This window comes from Coturnix japonica, chromosome 4 (assembly GCF_001577835.2).
Source record: "Coturnix japonica isolate 7356 chromosome 4, Coturnix japonica 2.1, whole genome shotgun sequence".
Taxonomy (NCBI): domain Eukaryota; kingdom Metazoa; phylum Chordata; class Aves; order Galliformes; family Phasianidae; genus Coturnix; species Coturnix japonica.
This window is the reverse complement of record NC_029519.1, coordinates 3,833,406-3,854,921: the sequence shown is the minus strand read 5'-3', so window position 1 is coordinate 3,854,921 and position 21,516 is coordinate 3,833,406. Positions and strand designations below refer to the sequence as shown.

The 21,516-nt window shown below is 46.0% G+C and overlaps 1 protein-coding gene across 2 annotated transcripts in view; it reads left to right on the top strand.

Annotated features, from left to right (window-relative positions):
* Positions 1-21,516, top strand: part of GPC3 (glypican 3) — a 110,895-nt gene continuing 89,379 nt past the window's right edge. Inside the window, exons 1-2 of one of the 2 annotated variants that reach the window (XM_015860426.2) lie at positions 1-227; positions 6,602-6,763. In XM_015860426.2, the coding sequence (XP_015715912.1) occupies positions 62-227; positions 6,602-6,763 (328 nt within the window). In that variant the 5' untranslated portion in view covers positions 1-61. The remainder of the gene's footprint in view (positions 228-6,601; positions 6,764-21,516) is intronic. The other variant, XM_015860427.1, reaches the window with a different exon arrangement.

The window sequence follows — 21,516 nt, the reverse complement described above, 5'->3', positions numbered from 1 at the left end:
GTCCGCGCTGCCCCGCTGCCGGGCGGCGGCGCGTAGGGCAGCGCCTGGGCTCCCCGGGAGGATGTCGGGGAGCGGCGGAGCGTCGCCGCTGTTGGTGCTGATTCTGCTGACCCTGGCGGCTCCGGCGTTCGCCCAGCCGGCGGGGGAGGCCGCCTGCCGCCCGGTCAGAGCCGCTTTCCAGGTGCTGCAGCCCGGAGCCAAGTGGGTGCCCGAGAGCCCCGTGCCAGGTGAGGCCGCCCGGTGTTTCCGCTACCACCGGGAAATAGGGCCGCGCCGTCGGGTTTCGGCTCCTGGGGTGCGTCGTGGGCACCGCGCGCGTGGTTCGGCCGCTCCGCAGCGAGAAGTTCTGACGTGCCCGTGGGAGCGTAGCGGTCCCGTCGAGGGGAGCGGCTGTGCTCCTGTTTGAAGGCGTCGGTGGGAGAACGGAGCTCCCGGCCTTCAACGGGCTGTTCTCAGCTTTTTGGGAACTGGGTGCGCGGAGATGGGCGCGCTGGGGGAGCTCCGCGCGCATCTGCCCGGTGCCGTGGTGTTGGGATGCTGCCCTGCCCCTGTTCGAGAGCGGATGGGGAGGAGAGCAGAGGCTGAGGGGCGCGGAGCTGCGGGAAGGAGCTGCTCCCAGAGCCCCGGGGGACGCTCCGCTCGCGGTGCCGCACCGCCGACACACCGAGCGGTTCCGCTGCAGCGCACGGGGACGGGAGAAGCGGGGGGACGGGGTGGCATTGAGCCCGCTGTGTTTGCGGGCGCCCATCCGCAATGATTGTGGCTGTAGCGATGCCGCCAGCTGCCAGAGATGGAAATGAGGGCTTCCCCTCGCACCTTCCTGTCCTTACAGCCCCTCCTTACCGTTCTGGGCTCTTTCCCCAACGCTCCCAACACAGCGGCTCTCCCCCTGCATCCCTCGGTCCCTGGCAGCGGAGAGAGAGGAGCGCTGGGAACAGCTCGGGGCGAGGCGTTTGCATGGAGAGCTGCGGGGAGGGGAGGGAGCTGCCCTTATCACCATTAAAACGCCGCGTTCTGCTGTCTGTAATCAAATGTTTTCCCCTGCTGCTGTGGAATGTTTGCTTTGATCCCCGGGTAATCTCAGAGCTCGTTTTTATGGGGAATGTGCGGGGTGGGGTCTGGCTTATGGAATGCTGCCGTGCTCCCCGGGTGCCCTCACTGCTGGTCAGGTTTTTGGGGAGCAAGGAGTTCCCCTCCATCTTCACAGCCCACGGGCAGCGCGGCTGTGTCTGCTTCCAGAGTGCTGCCAGCGTGTTGCAGTGATAAACTTCCCCCGTATCAAAGCGAAAGCGGGTTTTACATTTGCTGAAGTACATAAACTTGATCATAATTAAAGCAATGACTGCTCGCTGATACCTTGGGTCTGGCCCATCTTGCACGAGTCTGTGCAGTAATTACACTTCAGAGTGCTCGCTTCTCCTGCAAGCAGCTGCATCAATCTCAGTAATGGGGGAACATCACTCAAGCACTATTTCCAGGCTTCTGTTTATTGCTTTATTCCTTTCATGCATCTGTCAATTAAGAAAGAAGTTTTGGAGTTCCCGGTCGCAAATCACCATGGAATCAGTTCTGAGATCCTTTGCCCACAGATCACTAAGGGCTTATATTTAAAATGTGGGTTTGGTTTAGTTTTCTGACACAGGAGAAAAATCATGACTTCGAGGAGCCCCATCTTGCATGGTGAGCAGCTGAGGTGGAAGCAGAGGAGATGTTGCAGTGCACGCAGGAGAAATGCCATTGGGATGTTATAGGATCAGTGCGTGTGGGTGGGGGACGTCGGCACAGCTCTCCTGTAGGGCAGCCCGGTCCTGCCAGCTCGATGCTTCTAATTAAAATAATAAAATAGAATTAAAAAAAAAACCAACTGAAGCAACAGAAAACCCGAGCACCTCTGATAAATGCAAGGGAAGCATCGTGCTGTTTCATGACTGGTACTGATGCTGTGGGAGTAATTTCAACTGAAGGCAGCAAGCTCTGCTCTGGCTCTTCAGCTGCTGGCCTGGGTTCTGCAGCTCAGGGCTGTGCTCTCTTCTTGGCCATTCGCGTTGCTCTGCATTCCAGGTGATGCTCTGGCTGTGGAGCTGCTGCCCATGGGTTTTCTCAGCCCATGGGTGGGTAACTTTCCATTCACTCTTTGTTTCCCTGCCTCAAAGCTGATGTTTTTGGACTGCGCCTCAGTCGTGCCCTGGCTTTGGGGGCTGGGCTGGTGATTGACCTGCATGGGACAGCTGGGGGCTGCCAGCAGGAATATCTCTCAGCAGATACACCCATGGGTGGGTCTGTTTCCTCCTCCAGGGTGCAGTTTGGTTCCCTGCTTTTTGGCTATTCTCTGTGAAGGAAGCGAGTATAGATTCCCCCTGGGAAAACAGAGGTGATGAACCTTTTGCTTCTGCACTGGGATGTGATGCCGTACCATGGGCTGACCCAAAGAGTCGGGCTCTCTTCTCTTTTTCCTCTTCCTAACTCTGGAAGTTGCTGTGTGCCAGCTTAAGGAGCACAGATCTCAATGATTTCCTTTAGATGCAGGGCTCCTGTTGTGCCCCCCCCTGCTTTCATTCCACTCCTCCTGAGTGGGACTAATGGTCCCATCCCCGTGCAGCTTTAACATCTTAGCATACTAGATAATTAAGTTTTCTGTTCTTAATTATTTCAGGCCTGCAAGTTGCTCTCTTGATAGTTAAGAGCAGGAGCAGAACCCTAAAATTTAGTAACCTCCTCAGGCAGTGCTTTTATAGTCAGATCATTAATTTATTATTTTTTTTTTTTTCAAGGGTTTTAACAATGTCCTGAATAGAAAGTCTTTGGGATGACTGCAGGGCTTGTGCATGTGACTGTAACAAATGTGTACAGTACCCATGAATTAATTCCATATTGTTGATAGTGATGGGTTTGATGCATTTTCTTTCCAGTGGGAGGAAGATCTCACATGGCATCAAATCTCTATTTTCTCCTCTCATTTTAAAAGAAGTGATGCTATGGAGTGGTTATGTTGGTGTGGAGCTCACCTGGCCATCCATAAGGATTCAGGAAGAACCCATTTCACAGGCCTGGTGAAGGATGGAGGAGAACAATTAAGCAGAAATAAATACCTCCCTGTTGTACCCACACATCCAACTGTGATCACCCATCAAAGGGGGTTGGCTTATAATTTGTCTCTCTTTAATTGGGTTCTGAGCAGCCATGTCTCTTTTTCTCCCCAATGCTGGGCATTAAAAACAGGTAACAGGTGCCTGATTGGCTGTGTCAATTAAAAGCAGAAGGCAGCAATATTCCTATGAACATCATGTTATGGATCAGCCCCAATGCTCCCATCACAGAGCGTGGCATTCACCAGGGACCTGGCGTTCACCAGGGCCTGGTTCTTATTTTGTCAGTACTGAGGGGGAATGTTAACCTGGGGATATGGCAGGGAAGCACACGGCTTGGCTCTACTTGGTGGCAGGGCTGGAGCCATCCGGGGGCACTGAAAATCCACTTGGATTCCTTCAGCATCCCTAAGGCACTCACAGGCTCCCACAGATCATCGCTGGGTTTTTTATCCTTCTTTTTATTTTTGACATTTAATCCACTGAAATGATTTCCACTGCTGCTGTGCTAACCACCTATCTGCGGGAATAATTGTACATCAAAGTCAAATGTAATGCTTTAAATTCACTCCGGTACAAACCTCCCGTGTTGGAAGGAGGAGGAAGAGTCAGGGTGCTCCTGAAATTGGTTCTGTCAGCCAGGAATGCTTCCAGAAGCAGCAGAGCATTTACACTGCTGCTCCCCAAGATGGCATAAATGGCACAGGCCTGGTGAGGGGCACGGGGGATAAAACCTGTTGGAGTAATGTGTGGGGTCTTTTCTTTCTGAAAATGAAATTGTAATGATCTATAGCAAATGGAAGAGGTCATTTGCAAGGGCTGACAGTGGTATTAGGAGGTGTAATGGCTTGAAACTTTAAGAAAAAGGGGTGTATGTAGGTTGGGAGGTAAAAGCAATCTTAATGGCAAGGGCCATTAAACAGCAGAATGGGCTCTGCTATGGTATGGCACAGCCGTCTCGGAGGTGTTTGGGTTGGAGGCAGAACTGGAGGGCTGGGTATCGAGGCAGGGGCAAGATTTGGTGGCCTGTGGGCACTGTGCCGTGGGGTGTATGCAGCCCAGCAGGCTGTCCCTCTTGGCTGATAGGACCCATCCTGCCCTGCTCTGGTCACTGAGACGCTTCTGCTCACTGGTGTCAGTTGCCTGTCTCTGTAAAAGCATTTTAAGCTGTCAGAGTTAATTCCCAGGTTCTCTCCTCCTCCCTCACCATTGCCCTGCTGCTGCATGTCTGTCTTTTTACTTACTTCACAAAAATAAAAATCCATTTAAGGGGCGAAATTGGCTTAATTGCCAACAAGAAGGATGGGAGGTGAGCGGTGACCTTGGTGCTTCCTATCCCCGGCTCTCGCTTGCACAGATCTCTTAATTGCCAACTCTCTGATTTCCTATATTGGTATTTCCATTAATCATAGAAAGCCTTTTCTTTTAATTTGAAGCGTGTCCTAATATAATAAATGTAGGAGGAAATAAGCCTTGTATTAACAAGAAATTCATGGCTGTATTGTAGTGTTAAAGGGACCACTCGAAGTCTTTTTGTGGTGTAAATGGACTCAAATACCTCTTTAACTCACTGTTCTATAACTGCTTCTTTCATTAAGGCAGTGCCTTGCTGTAAAGTGATTTGATGGGCTCATATTGGTCCAGTGTGGGAAATACCTGTCACCCCCCAACCACTGATGTCTGCTCTTTGGTTACCAGCAGGGCTGGCTCTCTCCTACAGCTCTACCATGAAATCTGTGCTGTGTGCTCCGTTCTGAAGAAGGGGAATCTGAGGCTGTGGTTGGGATGATGATGTGCTTCCCAGTGTGGGTCCAGAGCCCCTTCATTGCTTTGCTGCAATATTGGCATTGGTATAAGCTCCTTTCCACATTGCAGACAAAGGGTTTTGTGTCTTTTTCTCCTCCTTCCCAAAAGGCTGTGTTATGGGGAAGGATGGGGTGCTGCTGCCAGCCCTGACAGCTGCTGCTTCTCTTGACACTGTGCATGACTCTTTTTCAGCAGGTACACGATTGAACTGACATTAATATTAATCCTCTTCTTCTGAAGTACACCGGAAAAGTGACTTTTGACACTTTCCAGTAATTAGTCAGTGAGAATGTGGTAAAAGACTTAAGGAAGGAGAAAGAAGCCTGGAAGGATGCATAATCCTCCCGGAGCAAAGATGGAAATTACCCAACTTGCTCAGCTCCTTTTATTAAGGCAAAAAATCTGTAGTGAACGGGAGGACAGTGCCCAACCTGGGCTGTCTGTCACATAGGACAGACACCTCGTGCTGTTTTTGGGCAGTGCTGAGCCTTGTGGGGAGCTCTGGCATACTTGGGGGTCGCTGCAATTGGGGTGGCAGTGGCTGAGATGTGAAAGCATCCTGCTGCCATCTAGCCCCATGTAGCCGTGTCTCAGTGGTGTTTGCATGGAGGTGTTGCTTACTGATGGAGTTTATAACAGTTGCATTGAATTGGTTTTGCATGCTGAGGGCTTTTATTTTTCTCTGGTATGAGCTTGTTATCCCATTTGTGTCTGCTACTGAAAATTGATTGAGAACGGGACTTCTTATTACTGCGGCTTCCAGCTCATCAGCTCTACCTTCTCCTGTTGTCTGAACAACAAATGATTTTCTTTCCTCTGCACTGTATTGATGATGTTTTATAAAACATAAACAGATGTTGCCTCCCACCTCCAGGCTTTTGAGAATGCTAAACCATGCAAGGTGCATCACCTCCCAGCGCTTCGAGTGCAGCCTGGGGTGCTGGAGCAAACCATGTTCCCTCTGCTGCTGCGTCCTGGTTTTGTTTACTGCTGGTGTCCCTATGGTATGTGGTTGCACATCGGCCTCTGGGAGTGCTCAGTGTGCCTTAGGGGCAGTGCCTGCATGGTGGGACAGGTGTGAGTGAAGCGCTGAGCCATGGCTTTGCCTTTTGCAGTGGAGGGAGGGGTTGGATGGTGGAAATGATTGAGAGGGCTCAGGAAGTGTGTACGCCTTAGAAGTTTGCATTGAAAACAATAAAATTCCTTTGGCTTCCTATTGTTACTGCTGTTGCTGTGGATGCAAAAAGATGGTGATCACAGAGAAGTGACAGTTGTTTTAAGCTGGTTGTGTAGGTCTGTGCAAACGATGAGCAAAGCCCATGTGTTGCTCTATTTGTTGTAAACCCACAGCTTCAAGCCCTGGATCCTTCACCCACCTACCCCTCCCTTTCTGCCCCTCCCCGAGGCTCCTGCAGCACACAGGAGGCAGCAGGGTGCTGCTCTGGGTCGCTCTGCACCATGCTCCTAGGGATGCAGTATGTGGGAGCTGCAGCAAGCATTGTGTTGACATGTGAGCACAGCAAGCTCTCAAGTCTTTTGCTCTGCAGTCCTTATCGCTCTTCTCCTTTGGCCAAGCAGCTTACTCAGGACAAATTCCAGAATCACAGTCAAACAATTACTGCAGCAATTAAAATATATGCAGTTCACTTCCTTTCTGCTTGCATCAATTCCACTCCTAACAGGAGTTCCCTGCCTTTGTCTGTCTGCAGGGTCAGACCTGCAGGTATGCATCCCCAAGGGCTCCACGTGCTGCTCGAGGAGGATGGAGGAGAAGTACCAGGCAGTGGCCCGGCAGAACATGGAGCAGCTCCTGCAGTCCGCCAGCATGGAGCTGAAGTTCCTCATCATCCAGAATGCTGCCGTCTTCCAAGGTGAGCTCTGGGTTGGTCTGGGTGTGCAGTGAGGTGATGTGTAGTCTTTGAAGCAGAGCTAACCTCTGACAGGTATGTTCTATTCTAGATGCGTTCTAGTTTGCAATACTGAGATCTGTTGTAATTATTTAAAGGCCTTTATACAAGCCAAACTTATTCCATTTGTTGTTAATGTGCGTTGAAATGTTTGCTTGTTTGTTGAGTGTTCTCCTATGAGGGTTTCGTCCTTCAACGTTAATAGCATTTTTGCTTGTATTTCAACAACAAAAAAAAAGTCATGAGCAATGAAGCATTTCCTTCTTCACAATATTTTTTATAGTAATCAGACTTCTTTTGTTCATGTCTCACAAGCAGCAAGATCCAAAGCCTTCTGAAGTCTGTGGGGTCATGGCAAAGTAAGGGGAGGGGTGACACCCTCTGTTATATGGGTCACTCTGCTGCTTCTTGAGAGGGCTGTGACTCTCTTGCTCTGAGGTTTATTATTATTTTTACAGTGGTTTCCATCCTGGCCATGATAGCCCCTTCCCTGTACAGGGACTGTACTGAAAAGCCTTGTTTGGTTGCACTGCTGTTCTTCTCGGTGGTGGTGGGGAAAGAGCATTTAATTGCAGAATTCATTCTAAAAGAAGGGTCAAAACTAATGATGGTATATTTTACAATCCCGTTGTAGAAGAGGAATTTCTAACTGGAACCCATGTGCTTTTTTCAGCTACATCATATCAAGTGTTTTGAACTTGGAGGGGGACGATTCATTAGGCGTAAAATTATCTGCTTCTGTTAGCTTCCAATTTAAAGGCACAGCATTTGTTGAATGCTTCTTTTAAAAGAAAAGTGGGTGTTTTGCTGCTTGTTTGTGTTCTGACAGCTGTTCCAGCGCTTTAGGAATGATCTGACCTCAAGAGGTGGCAGTTGGATGCTAAGCCTTTTGGCACTGCTCATGGTATGGGAAAGGTCTCTGCTGTGGGCTGCAGGATCTGAGGCTGTGAGAACAGTGGGGCTCAGAGCAGCGCCAGCCCTCAGCAGGGAGAGCTTTCTTAGCTCCTCTGCATGGATCCTCCTGCTCTGGGGATGAGTAATTGCACCGCTGTCTGGAGCGGGGTGATATGTTGGTATGGAAACGTATCCCAACCGCTCCTATTAAACACAAACATAAAACCTGTCAGAGTTCATTTAAATATTTTTAGCCTGGCATCCAAGGGGACTGCTGGTCTGACAAGCAAAATCTCACCCAGATGTTATTATTTTGCACTAAATTTGATTTCTTCTTGCTGAAGCCAGAGCTGCATCTCCGCTGATAAAGATCAAGGGAAATTGCCTGGCGTTTGCTGAAGACCTCATCCAGGCCTATCTGTTACAGTGCTCACTTAGCAAAGATTATTAGATTATTAGTTTTAGACCCTTGGGCTTTCTCTTTATTGCAGCTGAGAAGGAAAGATCCCAACAAAGAACCTCTTCCTTCACAAAATGTAAATGGTACAATTAGCGCCTGGCTTCATTTTAGAGGCGCTTCTTTGAGTTATGAAGATGATTTAAGTAGTGATTTAATCCTTTGGAAACTTGCTGAGTTTGACAGTGTTACAATTGATTGTATCTGCCTCCTCTGCAGTTAAATCTCACTCCAAATGTCTCTGAAGGCAGTTTCCCTTTGCCACTGCACAGTGTAACCATGCTGCTATCTGTCCTACATGGGCTTTTGGGATGCTTGTCAATGTCAAAGTCAATGTGGCCAAACCTGCTGGTATCTCTATGGTCGTCTCTTAATCATGGATTCTCAGTTGTCCTGACAAAGCAGTGGTGTGAGGAGGACTTCAGCTCCTCTCCCCTCTTGTGTTGCAGAAGGAGAAAGGCAGAGCTATAATTCTTGGTCCTACCAGACAGCTCTGCAGGCTGTAAATCCTCTGTTAGGCATAAATGCAGCCATTCTGGTTATTTATAGTTATTTACGCTATCCATTCATATCTGTCAGGAACGAAGGCGGTTTTGACGTTGCAAGCTTCTATCAGGTTATCTTTAATCAGTTTAGAGGCACCTAAGCCACAAATATATCAAATAGCCAATCCTAATGTCGGAGTCCTCGAACGCATGACTGAATTATTTATTTTGTTATGATGAAAATGTCTGGGCTTTATTGAGTTTTCTTTGAAGAACCTGATTCTGCTTGAAGTCTGGAAGATAAAAGATCAGCGATTGTCTCTCCAAGTTTCTTATTCCGAATCCTTCAAGGCTTTTCATTTTTCACGAGCTGCTGTTACTACTTTAGAGTCAAGGTGAGGGAATGGAGGTTTCTTTTCTTCTCTTAAACAGGTATAAGTATATAAGAAAACCTTTTTATCTTTACTAATTATGCCTTGTGTGTGTAAATCCAGAATGTGTACAGCATTGATTAGGCGAGAAGTGACCGGCTGCGTGGTGGGAGGTATTGCATGGTGATTGTGAAGAAGGGTCCTCTGCTAGCAGTGCTGCTGAGCAGAGCTCTTGTTGTCTCATATGGAATAGAACCACAGAATTGTTAAGATTGGAAAAGAATGCTAAGATCACCAGATCTAACCCATCCCCACCATGTCCATCCCCACGTTCCCCAGTGCCACATCCCCACAGCTATATATTTAAACCTATGAAATCTAACAGTCTTTAAGGTGTTGGCTGTAGGGAGAGCCTTGAATGGGCTTTTAACATCATGCTAAATGGGGAGGGGATGATACAGAGCTAGGGAACAAGCCTGTATCTACCAACTTCTGAGTGTATAAGCAACAGAGGAGTGCTGGGGGCTGGGAAGTCCTGGAGCTGAACCAACCCTGTACAGGGAGGGTTTGCACTGGGGACAGAGTGGTCCAAGTGTGCCATAGATGTGGTGTATGCATGGGATCTGATGTCCTTCTGAGAAGAAGCATGTAGATGTGATACGTAGGGATGTGGATTAGTGAGCAATATTAGCGGTAGGTTGGACTAGGTGATCTTAGAAGTCTTTTCCCACCTTATTGATTCTGCGAAGCAGGTTTGGGCTACTGGCCAGGCCTTGTGCACTGCTTGTCTAGTGCAGGAGAAAAGGGATTATGGTAAATGGAATCAATGTAAAAAGGATTCTCAGTAGTAGACCCATGTGGCATGCATGGGGGGTCGGCTTTGTGGCTTGAGGTGTGCTATGTAATGCTGACCCTTGCTTGTGGGCCTCTAAAATATTCCTCTGTTCTAGAGGGGACTCAGAATGGATTCATTTTTGGGAGAGAATATTAAAATTACAATTGGATTTTACAAGCAAATAAGTATCACAAACAGATCTCTGTACCATCTGATAATTCCTCTTCTATTTAGTTCTTTGCTCACTGATACCCCAGTGCATCCCACTTTACATCTCTGCAGTGATGTTTCTTCTCTTTGGAAACTATTTGCTTTACTATGCTTTTTAAAAAAATATGTCTATCTTTGTTGTCATTAATGTGCATTTAAAATAGCAATTGTCTGGCTGGTTTTCTCAGGCCAGTTTTCTGCCTCTGGCAATAGTTTCTATGATTCCTGCCAGATGCTTTGGAAACCCAAAGTTTGTAGTGGCAAATGATGATGATATGTTTCCCAGGCTGATACCAGCGCTATAAACTAATGATTACAGGTAGGTGGAAAGAGCTGTCTGCATAATGGGAGATCTCCAGTTGTCAGTATTGGTCTATGGAGGTAATGTTTCCTTTCAAATAACCAGAACTTACTGTTCATAAATCACAGTTAATCTGTTTACTGCAGTACCGCGTGAGGCTGGGAGTCTGAAGTGTGCCATAATGCTTAGCTTTAGGAGCACAGCGGTAATAGGAACAGCCATTTCAAACGATTTGAAATTGGGGGATCAGCAAAACGCAGAACTTTGTGGAGGCTCTGGGCATTAAAAATGACTGCTGAGGATTGATGAGTTTCTTTAACAAATTGTAAAATCCATCATGCAGGAGTTAGGGCATTAAACTGCCCTCCTGAGCCGCATAAACCACGGGTTTGGAAGTACTGCATGACAGTGTGCGCTGCTGGGAAGAGAGGTTTGGAAAGCTGCTTGGTGTTGCTTTTGTTTCTCCCTCTGGCTGCCTGGATTTCAAATGCCAGCACAGCACTGGTGCGTGGCTTGCAAAGCTCTGGGTGTGCTGGGTAAGGGCTGTTCCATTAGGAGCTGATGGCACTGGGAATGTGCAGCCCAGGGGGGACCTGGGTGGTGATGTGTGGTGTGACACTTCCCGTGTCCTGCCTCTTTTTAGTTCCCCTGCAATTAAATACTGCTGATGGTGAAATGAGGCCCGGAGGTTAATGGGGGCTTTGCACAGTTGCCAACCTGCAGCTTTAGCAGATTTTAAACACTGTGCTGGATGTCTGGGCTGGGGGGGACACCAGTTCAGGGGGTGTGGAGGAATTCCTGTTATCTGTAAGCCTTTCTTCTTCTATGGGATGCCGTCCCCTGCCAGCTTTATGCCTGCTTTCCTGTGTCTGTGATACTGTGCTTCCAGAAGAGATGTAGCCCTCTTGAAGAGCAGGAAATACGCAGTGTTTGGGGTGTTTGCATCTGCAGGTCTGTCTGCTCCCAATTACGCTCAGAGCTGGGAGTCTCCATCTCCAGGTAGTTCAAGTGTTAGCATTCTCTAAGGGCCTCCCAATGATATGAAGTAGTCAAATTACATCTTCCCCTTTGTCATTCCACTCAGAAATGGGCACACCAGTATCTTCCATCTCTTGTCCTGTAAGGATAAATAGAGGCATTCTTGTTGCACAAAGTACTCAGAATGCGAACAAACCGGTTTGCAAATGCTGGGGAAAGAAGGGAGGAAGAAGCCTGCACCCCACAATGAAGGCAGGGACCTGTCTCTAAAGAAAACCTTTTGCTAGATTACCATCTGCTTTGCTTCTAAAGGAGCAGTAAGGCACAACGATAAGGCAGCCAGTGGTGTATTTCACCTGGTGGTGATGAGATCGTGCTGAGCCAATTAAACTATCAATATGCTGTGGCTCCATGTTCTCTGCAGCGACGTTGGTCACCTCAGGTGTGTTATTCATGTTGAGTTCACCACAATTGTGAAATCAATTTTAGTGATTTATAATCTTTTGTTAATCTGTTTATTTTCCTTTTTCTTTTTCTTTTTCTTTTTTTTTTTTTCCTCTTAAGACAACACATTGCTCAGATACTGTGGGCAGATGAGAGCTTTCTACGTGAGTGGTCCACAGAAGTCTATAAGTTCTGTGCTCACTTAAGGTGCTGAGAATCCAGTTCTGAAGGTTTGAGCTTTATCCTTCAGAAGATCTGAAATGACAGGAATGTGTTAGTCTGATCTTTCACTACTCAGTAGCTTGGCATTGATTTGATTCCTTTCGCACAGAAGAGGCACACCTCTCTGTATTCCTCCCAATATCAAAGGGCAGCAAGGAAGTGTGTATGTCACTCTACTACTTAGAAACAAAGCAGGTACCTCTCATACTAGCAGCAGGGAGACACCTGAGGGCTTGCACTGAGTTCAGACCAATGTGTCTGTGGTTGGTGCTACCTGGGGAATCCATGACCGTGGGATGCTGTAGCTGATGATGGTCTAAAGGGTCTTGGGAACTGTAGTCTCCTACAGCAAGGGTGGGTGCCTATGTAGAGCTTGAGGTATGAGCCTGAGCAGTGTGATTGTCTGACACGTGGCCAACCAAGCTGTGTTCAAAACATCTCTTCCTCTTAGAATTAAACCTCAGCTGCAGCTCTGCAGGAGTTGGAGGATGTGTGCTGAGTTGTGTGTGGGCATCTCACTGCACAGCATGGCAGAGGCTGTGTCTCATCTCCCTCTAACTGTGCCGAGTTTTGGCGCTGATGGAAGAATCTCCAGCCCCATTTTTACATAATTGCCATGCTGAGAATCTTTTCAGCTCTATTTCATGCTGTAGACCAGATGGATGGCCAGTATGGTGAAATCAGTTCTTCCTCCCGTTCCCTTTCTCATCTTTACTCTCCTCCTAGATGTAGCACCTGGAAGTTGTGTTGGTGCTGCACAGGGGGATGAGTGACAACTGGCGCATGGAAGTAAGCGTATCACTGTGAAGTGATGCATTCATACATCAGTGCATTTTCTCTGCCTGGTGAAACATAGGGAGTGCTGCATATTTAATATTTAGAAGAGCAATTGGCCAAGAAATGATCTGAGTTTGCACTTGGAAAAACAAATCATGTAAGCCTGTTGGTTAGAAAGTGAGGTCTGGGAAACCCAGCCCTCTGAGACAAGGCAAAACAAACAGCAGTGTAGATCAGTGGTAAAAGAATTCTGTTGCTGATCAGCTCTTCCCAAATTTGTCATCTTCACGTCAGAAAATCTATGACGGAGTGTCATAAAGAAGCCATTTTTAAAGTAGCAGAGATCAGAAAGGTTGCATCTGGGACTACGGTTCATGGCTTTGGAAATCACTTGTTGAAGGAAATCGATGAGTAACAGGTTGTAGTGATGCAGCGTATTTGTACTGGTCAGATTCCCATTATGCCTGCAGTGAAAAATGATGTTATTCTTTTTAGGGAAAGGAAATTAAAAAGGTCCAGTAATCCATGTGAGGAGACGAGCTTTCACATTCTTTCCTCTTTCTTTAGTGTAAGCCCATCAGATCGGTGCATTCTCTTGAATCTACCTCGTAAAAAAATGAAATCAAATTGCGACTGAATTTCCAAGGAATTATATCAAAATGACATGCATACTTTACTGCCTTTTAATTATGAAATTATTTCAGTCTGCTTCAGCCTCTCGTGCAAGTGGAGACAGTCTAGCAACTGTTCTTAAATATTGGCTCATAAATTCCACATACTTCTTTAAATGGAAGAAAATATCATCCCACGGCAGGGTAACAATTACCACTTGTGCAATTAAAATCTTTACTGGCTAATTTTGATGCTCAGCTTCTGTCTGGGTTTTAGGAGTGTTATTTATGCCACTGCTTGTCAGGGGAGTGCTTGGTCCCTGATGTCCAACTGCACAGCTGGGATCGACCTCCTCGTGAAACCTTTGGGAGTTACTGGGTACTTAGCAAGCACTAGATGGAGGACTTTGAGATGGCCTGAGATCTTTTGCTCATGGTGTGATGCACTGCATCCCCCTGCACTGCGGAAGAGGGCTGGGATATACAGCTTGCCTTGTCCTTAGGCTGTTGGTTTAGATAATGGCCTGGAAATGATATCAATAGCCCTGTATGTTGTGTTCTGCTGCCTGCAGAAAAAAAGATTCATTTTCTATGGGATGTGGTTCAGAATCGACTTCTTGGAGTAGTAGACAGTATAAGATTATTTTGACTAGGTTGCATAGGCTTTTACCTCAAAGATGTAAAGCATGCTGAATTACTAGCATTAAATGAAAGCAAACACTTCACATCAAATGAGAATTCAGTCTTTAAACTGGCAAGAGGTTGGAAACCATCTATTCCTCTGCCTTGTGATGCTTAGCTGTGACATAGGCATGAAAAATAATTAGACTCACCAGTAAGTAAATATTCAGAAATGACCCACAGTTGCAGAGCCAATGGAAGGTCACCCCTTCAGATCCCAGCGATCCCCTTGGCTCAGACCACAAAACTGCACTCAGTGAGATATTTCTGAATGTTATTGAAGTTGAAAAGCCTATGAAGTCTGTGAGCAACCCAGGCAATTTGTGCCACGTCCGTTTGGTTTCTTCTGTCCCAGGCATTAGAATACAGCCTTTAATTATAAGACTGTGTGTGTTTTCCCACAAGCTTTCTTCCTTGTGTAAGGGTGTGGAACAAACACTGCCCCTTAATGAGCCACCTTCTTTCTTCTCGTTACTTTAGGTCCTTTTCTTAAAATACTGTGAATATTTCCCTTTTATTTTTGTGGTGTCAGTGCTGTATACCAGGAAACAAAGTGTGTCATTGTTTCACAAATGGAAAACTTGAAATTCTCAAAAAAGAGTGCATTTTTGACCTTTTTTGACTGCACTCACCACAACGTAGCATTGGGTATTCAAGATGTAGTCTTGACTTGGGGTGCAGCTTCCTTTTCCACTGCTGGCTCTGTGCAGTTTGCACCTTACAAGTCCTGGAGCTGTCAAGGCTCTGGAGATGTGTCCAGTTTCCAAGCACTTGAACTATGCTTTTTGTAAGTTAACAAAAAGGAGTAGTAATGCACCAAAATCCAGGCACTCCTTTAAAATGCAGGAGCTTTCAAGCTTGAAAGGAACAACAATAATATATTTCAACTCTGACTATTCCCCACTCCCCTCCAAAGACAAGTGAGTCGGATCTGGGCTCACCTCCACAGATACAGCAAAAACCCAACCCAATCACATCCCCTAAACTGTGACAGAAGAGTTCATGTCTGTGGGCTCTCGCAAAATGCTGTCAGAACTCAAGTTCTGTTTCTAAGCTTGGGAAATACTCTAGCTAATTAAAGAAAAGGTCAGCAGGATTTTGTACTGCCTTGTTCTCAGAAGCAGCTGAACCATTTAGGCTGAAATGAATATTTGCCCCAAGGCAGACAAGAAGCATGCAAAGTTGCAATCCAGATGGTCTGAGCTTGGAAAAAAATAGGTAAGCAGGAATAGGATCTAAAGATCAGAAGTGTTAGGCAACTGTGATACATGGGGGTACCAGCTCTGCCTGCAGTCAGTTTTAATGTTCTCTGCAATAGATGTGTAGATGAAGCTGTTGTGCTGCTCTGTGGTGTGGTTGTGTATTCAGAGATTTGGAGGAGACTCGAAAGCTGCATTTCCAAGTGACACTGCAGAATGTTGGGTGGCTTTTTATCCTCTGTAAGTGTAGCATTAGGAGCATGTTGCTTCCTGACAGCTACAACTGTGTGAGCAGAACTGCTCTGTCCATTCAGACCTTTTTAGGTGTCTGTGTAGCTGTTAATTACAGGATGAGTAATAAATGACCATAACAAGTCTTGCTAATAAACAAATCTTTGATAAGCCTTAATTTAGGACTGCTTGTTGCTGCATCCACAATGCCAGTTTCTGTTCTGGTCCTGTAACTTGCTGTGCCTTTTTGTTTATGACAGAAACAGCACAAGTGAGTGTGAGCATATAAAACCATGCAGAATTTCTTGCACAGAAGGCGTTTCAATACCAGTGTTTGAAGTCTATGGAGATTGAAGTCTATGGAGCTAACTTAGTTTATAGTAGAGAGATATCACTTGTGCAAGGACTTGAATCTAAGTGCTACGAATGTTCCAAAAATATTCCATGTTATGTAGTGTGCCTGGGAGAAATGGAACAAGAAAAGAAGGAAAATGGATGCATTCTTTCTTTCTTTTTTCTTTTTTTCCTTTAAAATATTAATAATTATTTTCTTTAATAAGAGCTGAGCCTATGTCAGGTTTCAGGAGCTGCAGTGTATGCTGCAGAAGCCCAGGTCAAGCCCAGCATCACTGTCTTGTCAATAAAGTGCTGTTCAAATCTGCAGTAACACAGATGGTTGTGGTTCAGTGGGTGATAGTGGAAGAGCCTCTGGTAGGATGGGGCAAAGCTTTACAGAAGTTGTACCAAAACTGTGCTTTTGAGATGCTCATGGTTGGAATGTGGAGAATGAATACCAGGTTGCTGCATTAGTGCCAGGTTTCAGCACTACAACCAGCTGTTAACTATGCCAAGTGATGAAAGAGGGCAGTGACCTGAGCCCCCTGATCTGCAATGCTGTAAAACACCAGTGGAAGTGGCAGCGATGCTTCCTGAGGCCAATGGCTGTTCCTGAGCCTTTTTGCAGCGGCTGTCCTGGCAAGGCAGAGATATATCTCCTCTTTCCTGCACATAAGTGTTTTTGTAGAGGTCTGAAGGTGCACATAACTCACTGTGATATATTGGAAGGCTCCAAGAGGAGGGTTTGTGCCTGTGCTGGAGCTGAGGCTGCAGTAAAGAAGCAGCAGCAGCTAAGCTGAAGGGTAAAAGGGGACAGCAGCAAGACCCTATGTGTTATCCCTGAAGGTGACCTATGCCTTGGTGATCTATGCAGTGTGCTGAAAGGAAGGCCCCAAGGGGTCTCTTCGTTGGACAGGTAGTGTGGATAGACAGCCCCAGACTAAAACTTTGGGCTGCCCCCACTGCATGCATCAATATGTAGAGAAAGGATTTAAGACTGGGGGGCTGAGGATCTAATCATGCTTCCCTGCTGACCTCCAGGCTGTGTGCCCTGTTTTCCCCATAGAGCTGTTCAGCCAGTTCCTGAGGCAGGAGGACTTGGTTCCCTGCTCTCTGTGTTTTTAAATATTCCCTTTATGACCCACTGATGCCAGCCCCCTCACTGCCTCCTCTGCTCTCTGCGCAGCACCGGCTTCCCCCTCCCAGGGTGAGATGGCTGAAGAGGTCATGCAGCATTAATAGGGAAGCAGATCTCTGATTTTGTTCCTGCTTATGTACTCTGACATCCCTGACGTTTTGTGAAGTGTGAAACGTTCTGGAGAAAACAACTTGGCTTTTACTGAAAAATTAATTACCTTGGCGCTTTCCCCCTTAGCAGTGGGCTTTTGACAGAGGACAAAGGCACTAATGATGGGGGAACGGGATGAGATAGTAAAAGGACAATGGTAACATTAAAGAGAGAAAATCTGCATTAAGATAAAAAGAGCTAATTAAGCGTTGATTATCAGGGAGCAATGTAAACTCTTCAGAAAGCATTACCTTCTGTGCACTTACTGTATAGAGCCAATTTATATACCTGAGTTTATCTGCTTCATAAATTAGTCTTTCCTGTAATTACAGCTAACGGTCTATGACTTGCTATCCTCTTCAATAGTGTTCTTCTCCTCTTCTCCTTAATGCTCAGATGAACCCAGTACAGCAATGCATGCAGGAGTTACAAGGAGAAGGAAAGTGGATGGGCTTTGTGTATTTCTTAAAAGCCTTTGGAGCTCTCATTTAGCAAAAAGGGGAAGGGGAGGTGAAATACCACAGAGCTGTACTCTGGTTCTTTCTGACCTTGTCAACAGTGGTTTTCTTTCTGTCCTCTCAAAGGAAGAGCTCATCAAGGAGCTTTGGTTCAATGGTAAGGAGATGATGATGTAGGTTCTTGCTGAAGTTAGGGGCTGCTTTCCACCTGGTTGATGGCGGTGTAGCACTGTGTTACAAATACACACAGCCAGAGCATCGTGATGAGCTTATGAAGAGCTGTGGTTTCAGTGTTCTAGCACAAAAAAGGTAGGAAGGAAGAACTGGAAATAAGAAATAAGTAGCTTTGCCCATGTTTCTGGTGGCCTTTCAGACGTAGTAAAGCATGAGAGGCATAGTAGACTGTAGAGCACAAGCACAGATAGTAGTGCATGTTTAGTCAGCCGCTATAGTCAGTTTTCTATCTTTTCTTCAGTCTTCAAGAAGAAATGAACAAGAGCATAGGATGATATCACAGAGAAAGAGAATGCTTATTGTAACTTGAAGCTTGCTTGGCCATTATTATTGTATTAATGTTCCCTTCTTCTAATGATATGAGGAATACTGGATGCACTTAAAAGAAATGCATGTCATTAAAACTGTATCTGACAACAGTTCTTTCACTGCCTGTGATGCGTTTGATTGTTAATACAGATACAACGTAAATGATCAGAAGATAAAAACTCCCTTTTTGTCTTTCTAATGTTTTCATCTGGCTATTAAACAAATTATATGGGAAAGTGAGTGATCCGTTTCTTAGTGCAGTGCTGTGTCACCCACATACTTTGAAAAGCTTAATAGCGTAAAATGAAGTGTTCATGGTTTGTTTATTTTCCTACTAACAATGACATTTTAGGCTGAACCGTAGTTGCTCCTTTACAATGCAGTTGTGTTGTCCTTACTGCTTAAAATGTATTTCTTATACATTACTGTTTTGTTGAGCAGTATGTCAGGATTTTAATAAAGGTTTTGAACCTCTGTGGCAGAGGAACAGTTGCTCTGTAGGGCTGAATTCTCCCTTACAGGAAATAGTAGTTGGTTTTGCAGAACAACGTAGTTGCAGTACTTAAAGGGAGCTGACAAGAAGGAAGGGGACCAACTTTTTACACATTCTGGTAGTGACAGGACAAGAGGGAATGGCTTTAAACTCAAAGAGGGGACACTTAGGTTAGATGTTAAGAAGAAATATTTTACTTGGAGGGTGGGGAGGCCCTGTGTTGCTGCCCAGAGAACTGTGTGTGCCTCATCCCTGGAGGTGTTCAAGGCTGAGTTGGATGGGGCCCTGGGCAGCCTGAGCTGGTAGGGGGCAGCCCTGCCCATGGCTTGGAACTAGATGATCTTCAAGATCCCCTCCAACCCAAGCTATTCAATGATTCTGTGTGCCCAGCCCTGCTGTGTCTTCCTGTGTGCCATCTAACTTCACAAATTCATACATAATTAGCAGTCCTCTAGTAATAATGTTATTTAAAACCCAAGGTTAATGAATGATTACGATAAGGGTTATGTGATATGATTGCAAGAGCTAAATAATGAAGATTTCAGAAAGCAGTTAGCATGTGTTTGACACACTGCCTGGGGAGGAGGCAAGAATCTTGTTTTAATCACTTAATAGCACTTTAACAAGCAAGGCAGCTCGGTAGATCAGGGGATGTTAGGAAGTGCAGGATGAGCAGTGAGTAGCATGGCGTGGTGAATAGCAAGCAGCAGCTAGGAGCTTTCCTTGCACAGAAAATGTCAGACTTTTCAAACTTGAAAATACTGACTTGAAAGGCAGCCCCCTGTTTCTCCCAGTGCTGGATTTGCCCTTCTTGTTACAGTATTTTTGCATGCAGTTCCCTGAAGCATAGCCCTTTTCTTTTAGGAAAGAAATGCCATCTATTCTCACAACACAGAGTCTTGGGCAGATATAATTGGTGGCTGTAAGGCCGGGCGCCAACACTTCCTTTTGCTTTCATTTCAGTTGCCTCTTTGAGGAAAAACTGCGGAGATGTCCCTGGGTGCATGGGGCAGCTTTTGGGTTTTCGGTTTCCATTTCAATTAGGGTCACATCCAAAAGGAGCAAAGCGTTTGCCATTCACCCTCTGCAGGCATTAACAATTCCCACTCTCATGCAGGAATTTTGCTCTGAGAGCTGACACTGTGTGTTGGCCCAGATAAATGCTCATGGAGAGAGCTCTTCCTCCGTTGACATTCATGCAACATGGAGTCTGTGGGACCCAGCGCTGTGTTGCCCCAAGTCGGTGTGGATGCTCAGAGGGAAAGGCTGTTTGTCAGCTGCAGGGCTGCACTGATGGCTCTTTGCAGTGGTAGAAAGTTGAGGACAGAAAGTCTTGTTGTCTTTGCAAATCTTATTTTTAGTGTTTAATTTTCCCCTTGTAAAACGAGTTGAGCGATTGTTTCTGTATTGGCAGCTGGCTTGTAAGTCAGCAGCTCAGTTGCCAGACCAGGAGGACATGGAAATGCCTTATAAGCACTTCTGTGTTTCGTGATCATTTTAATTCACCAATATTTAGAGCCTCTTTGCATTGGTGCAGTGCAAAATAAAACACAGTCTGACAGGTGCCAGGACAGGCTCAGGAGGAATTGCTTCAGTCAGTCTTGCTTTTTTTTCCCTTTTTTTTCTTTTCTTTTTTTCTTTCAAAAAGGCTTCTGGGTGTTAATTTCATTGTTTAAGGTCAGATAATGTTGATTGAAATCATGCAACTAATTCTATCAACAAGCGAAGTTATTTACATAACAGGTGGAATTTAGTTTGGGCGCTGCTTCTCCTGCATCTCTCCCTGGTTTGGTATTTGGGTTGCACCTGAACAAATACACTGATATCCATGTTAGGGCTGAGTTTATTATGCTTGCCTTGCTGGAGAGGTGCTAAGCCAGGGGTGTCCCTTACGGCAACTTACTTTTTATTGGTGTTTTTATGGGCCCTGCTGTAGCTGCCATTCATCTTGCTTGGCTTTGGAGCTGGTCTTCCAGTTGTTTCTGTGGTTAGTGAAAGGAGGCAGCCCCTTCTTACCCATGTGTGAGAGACAAAACTGTTTTCTGTATACCTCCCTCACTGCCAAAGTCCTACCCTGAATTAGTTTTGATGCCTTCGTAAATATTTTCAATGTGTAACACAGCAACAGTGGCACTGTGTAAAGAAGCCAAGAAAAAAAATCAATTCCTGGGAGTTCTGTAGAGCTAGACAGAAAAATGCCTTGTAGCTAAAAACAGATGTTTCATCAAAAACCAAAATGTCACGGCCTCTATTTTTCATTAAAAAACAACAACCAGGCTGTCGTCTTCCACCCTTCCCATGGCATCTGCAGAGCTGCCCTTGGCCAGGGCTAGATATATTGGTATGGCTGTGGCATTCAGCAGGAGGGTTGCATTGGGGGGCTGAGCTCTGCACACACCTCCCATGTTCCCCGCTTGCTCTGTTGGTTGATTGTAGTGGGAGTGATTTGGGATCTGTTCAGTCCAGGGAATGAGTGGCACAGAAACGTGTTCCCTTATGTTGATGTTTCCTTTGAGGGCCAAAGCACGTGGCACTTGGGTGTTACCATGAATGAGTGGAAGTGGAGCAAGGGCGATGGGGATTTACAATGACAAATCTGTCTTGATGTCTGTGAGTATTATTTTTTTTCCTACAATGGAAAAGAATATTGTTGCTTTTATGCTGGATGAATTTCTGGACTCTTGGGAAAGCTTGGAAAGTCTGGCTGGCACCCCTGCAGTATTGCTCCAACATGAGCATCCCTCTGTTCTTTAACACCACTGTCTCTGCTGGGAAAATCTGTGTCTCTCTTACCAACCAGTGAAGTTTTAAGTGAAGGATCTAATGATTGAATTTTTCAAACAGCTCTGTGTTGTGGCAGGACAGGGATTAGAGAATCACTGCTCTGTTCTTTGCAGGGCTGG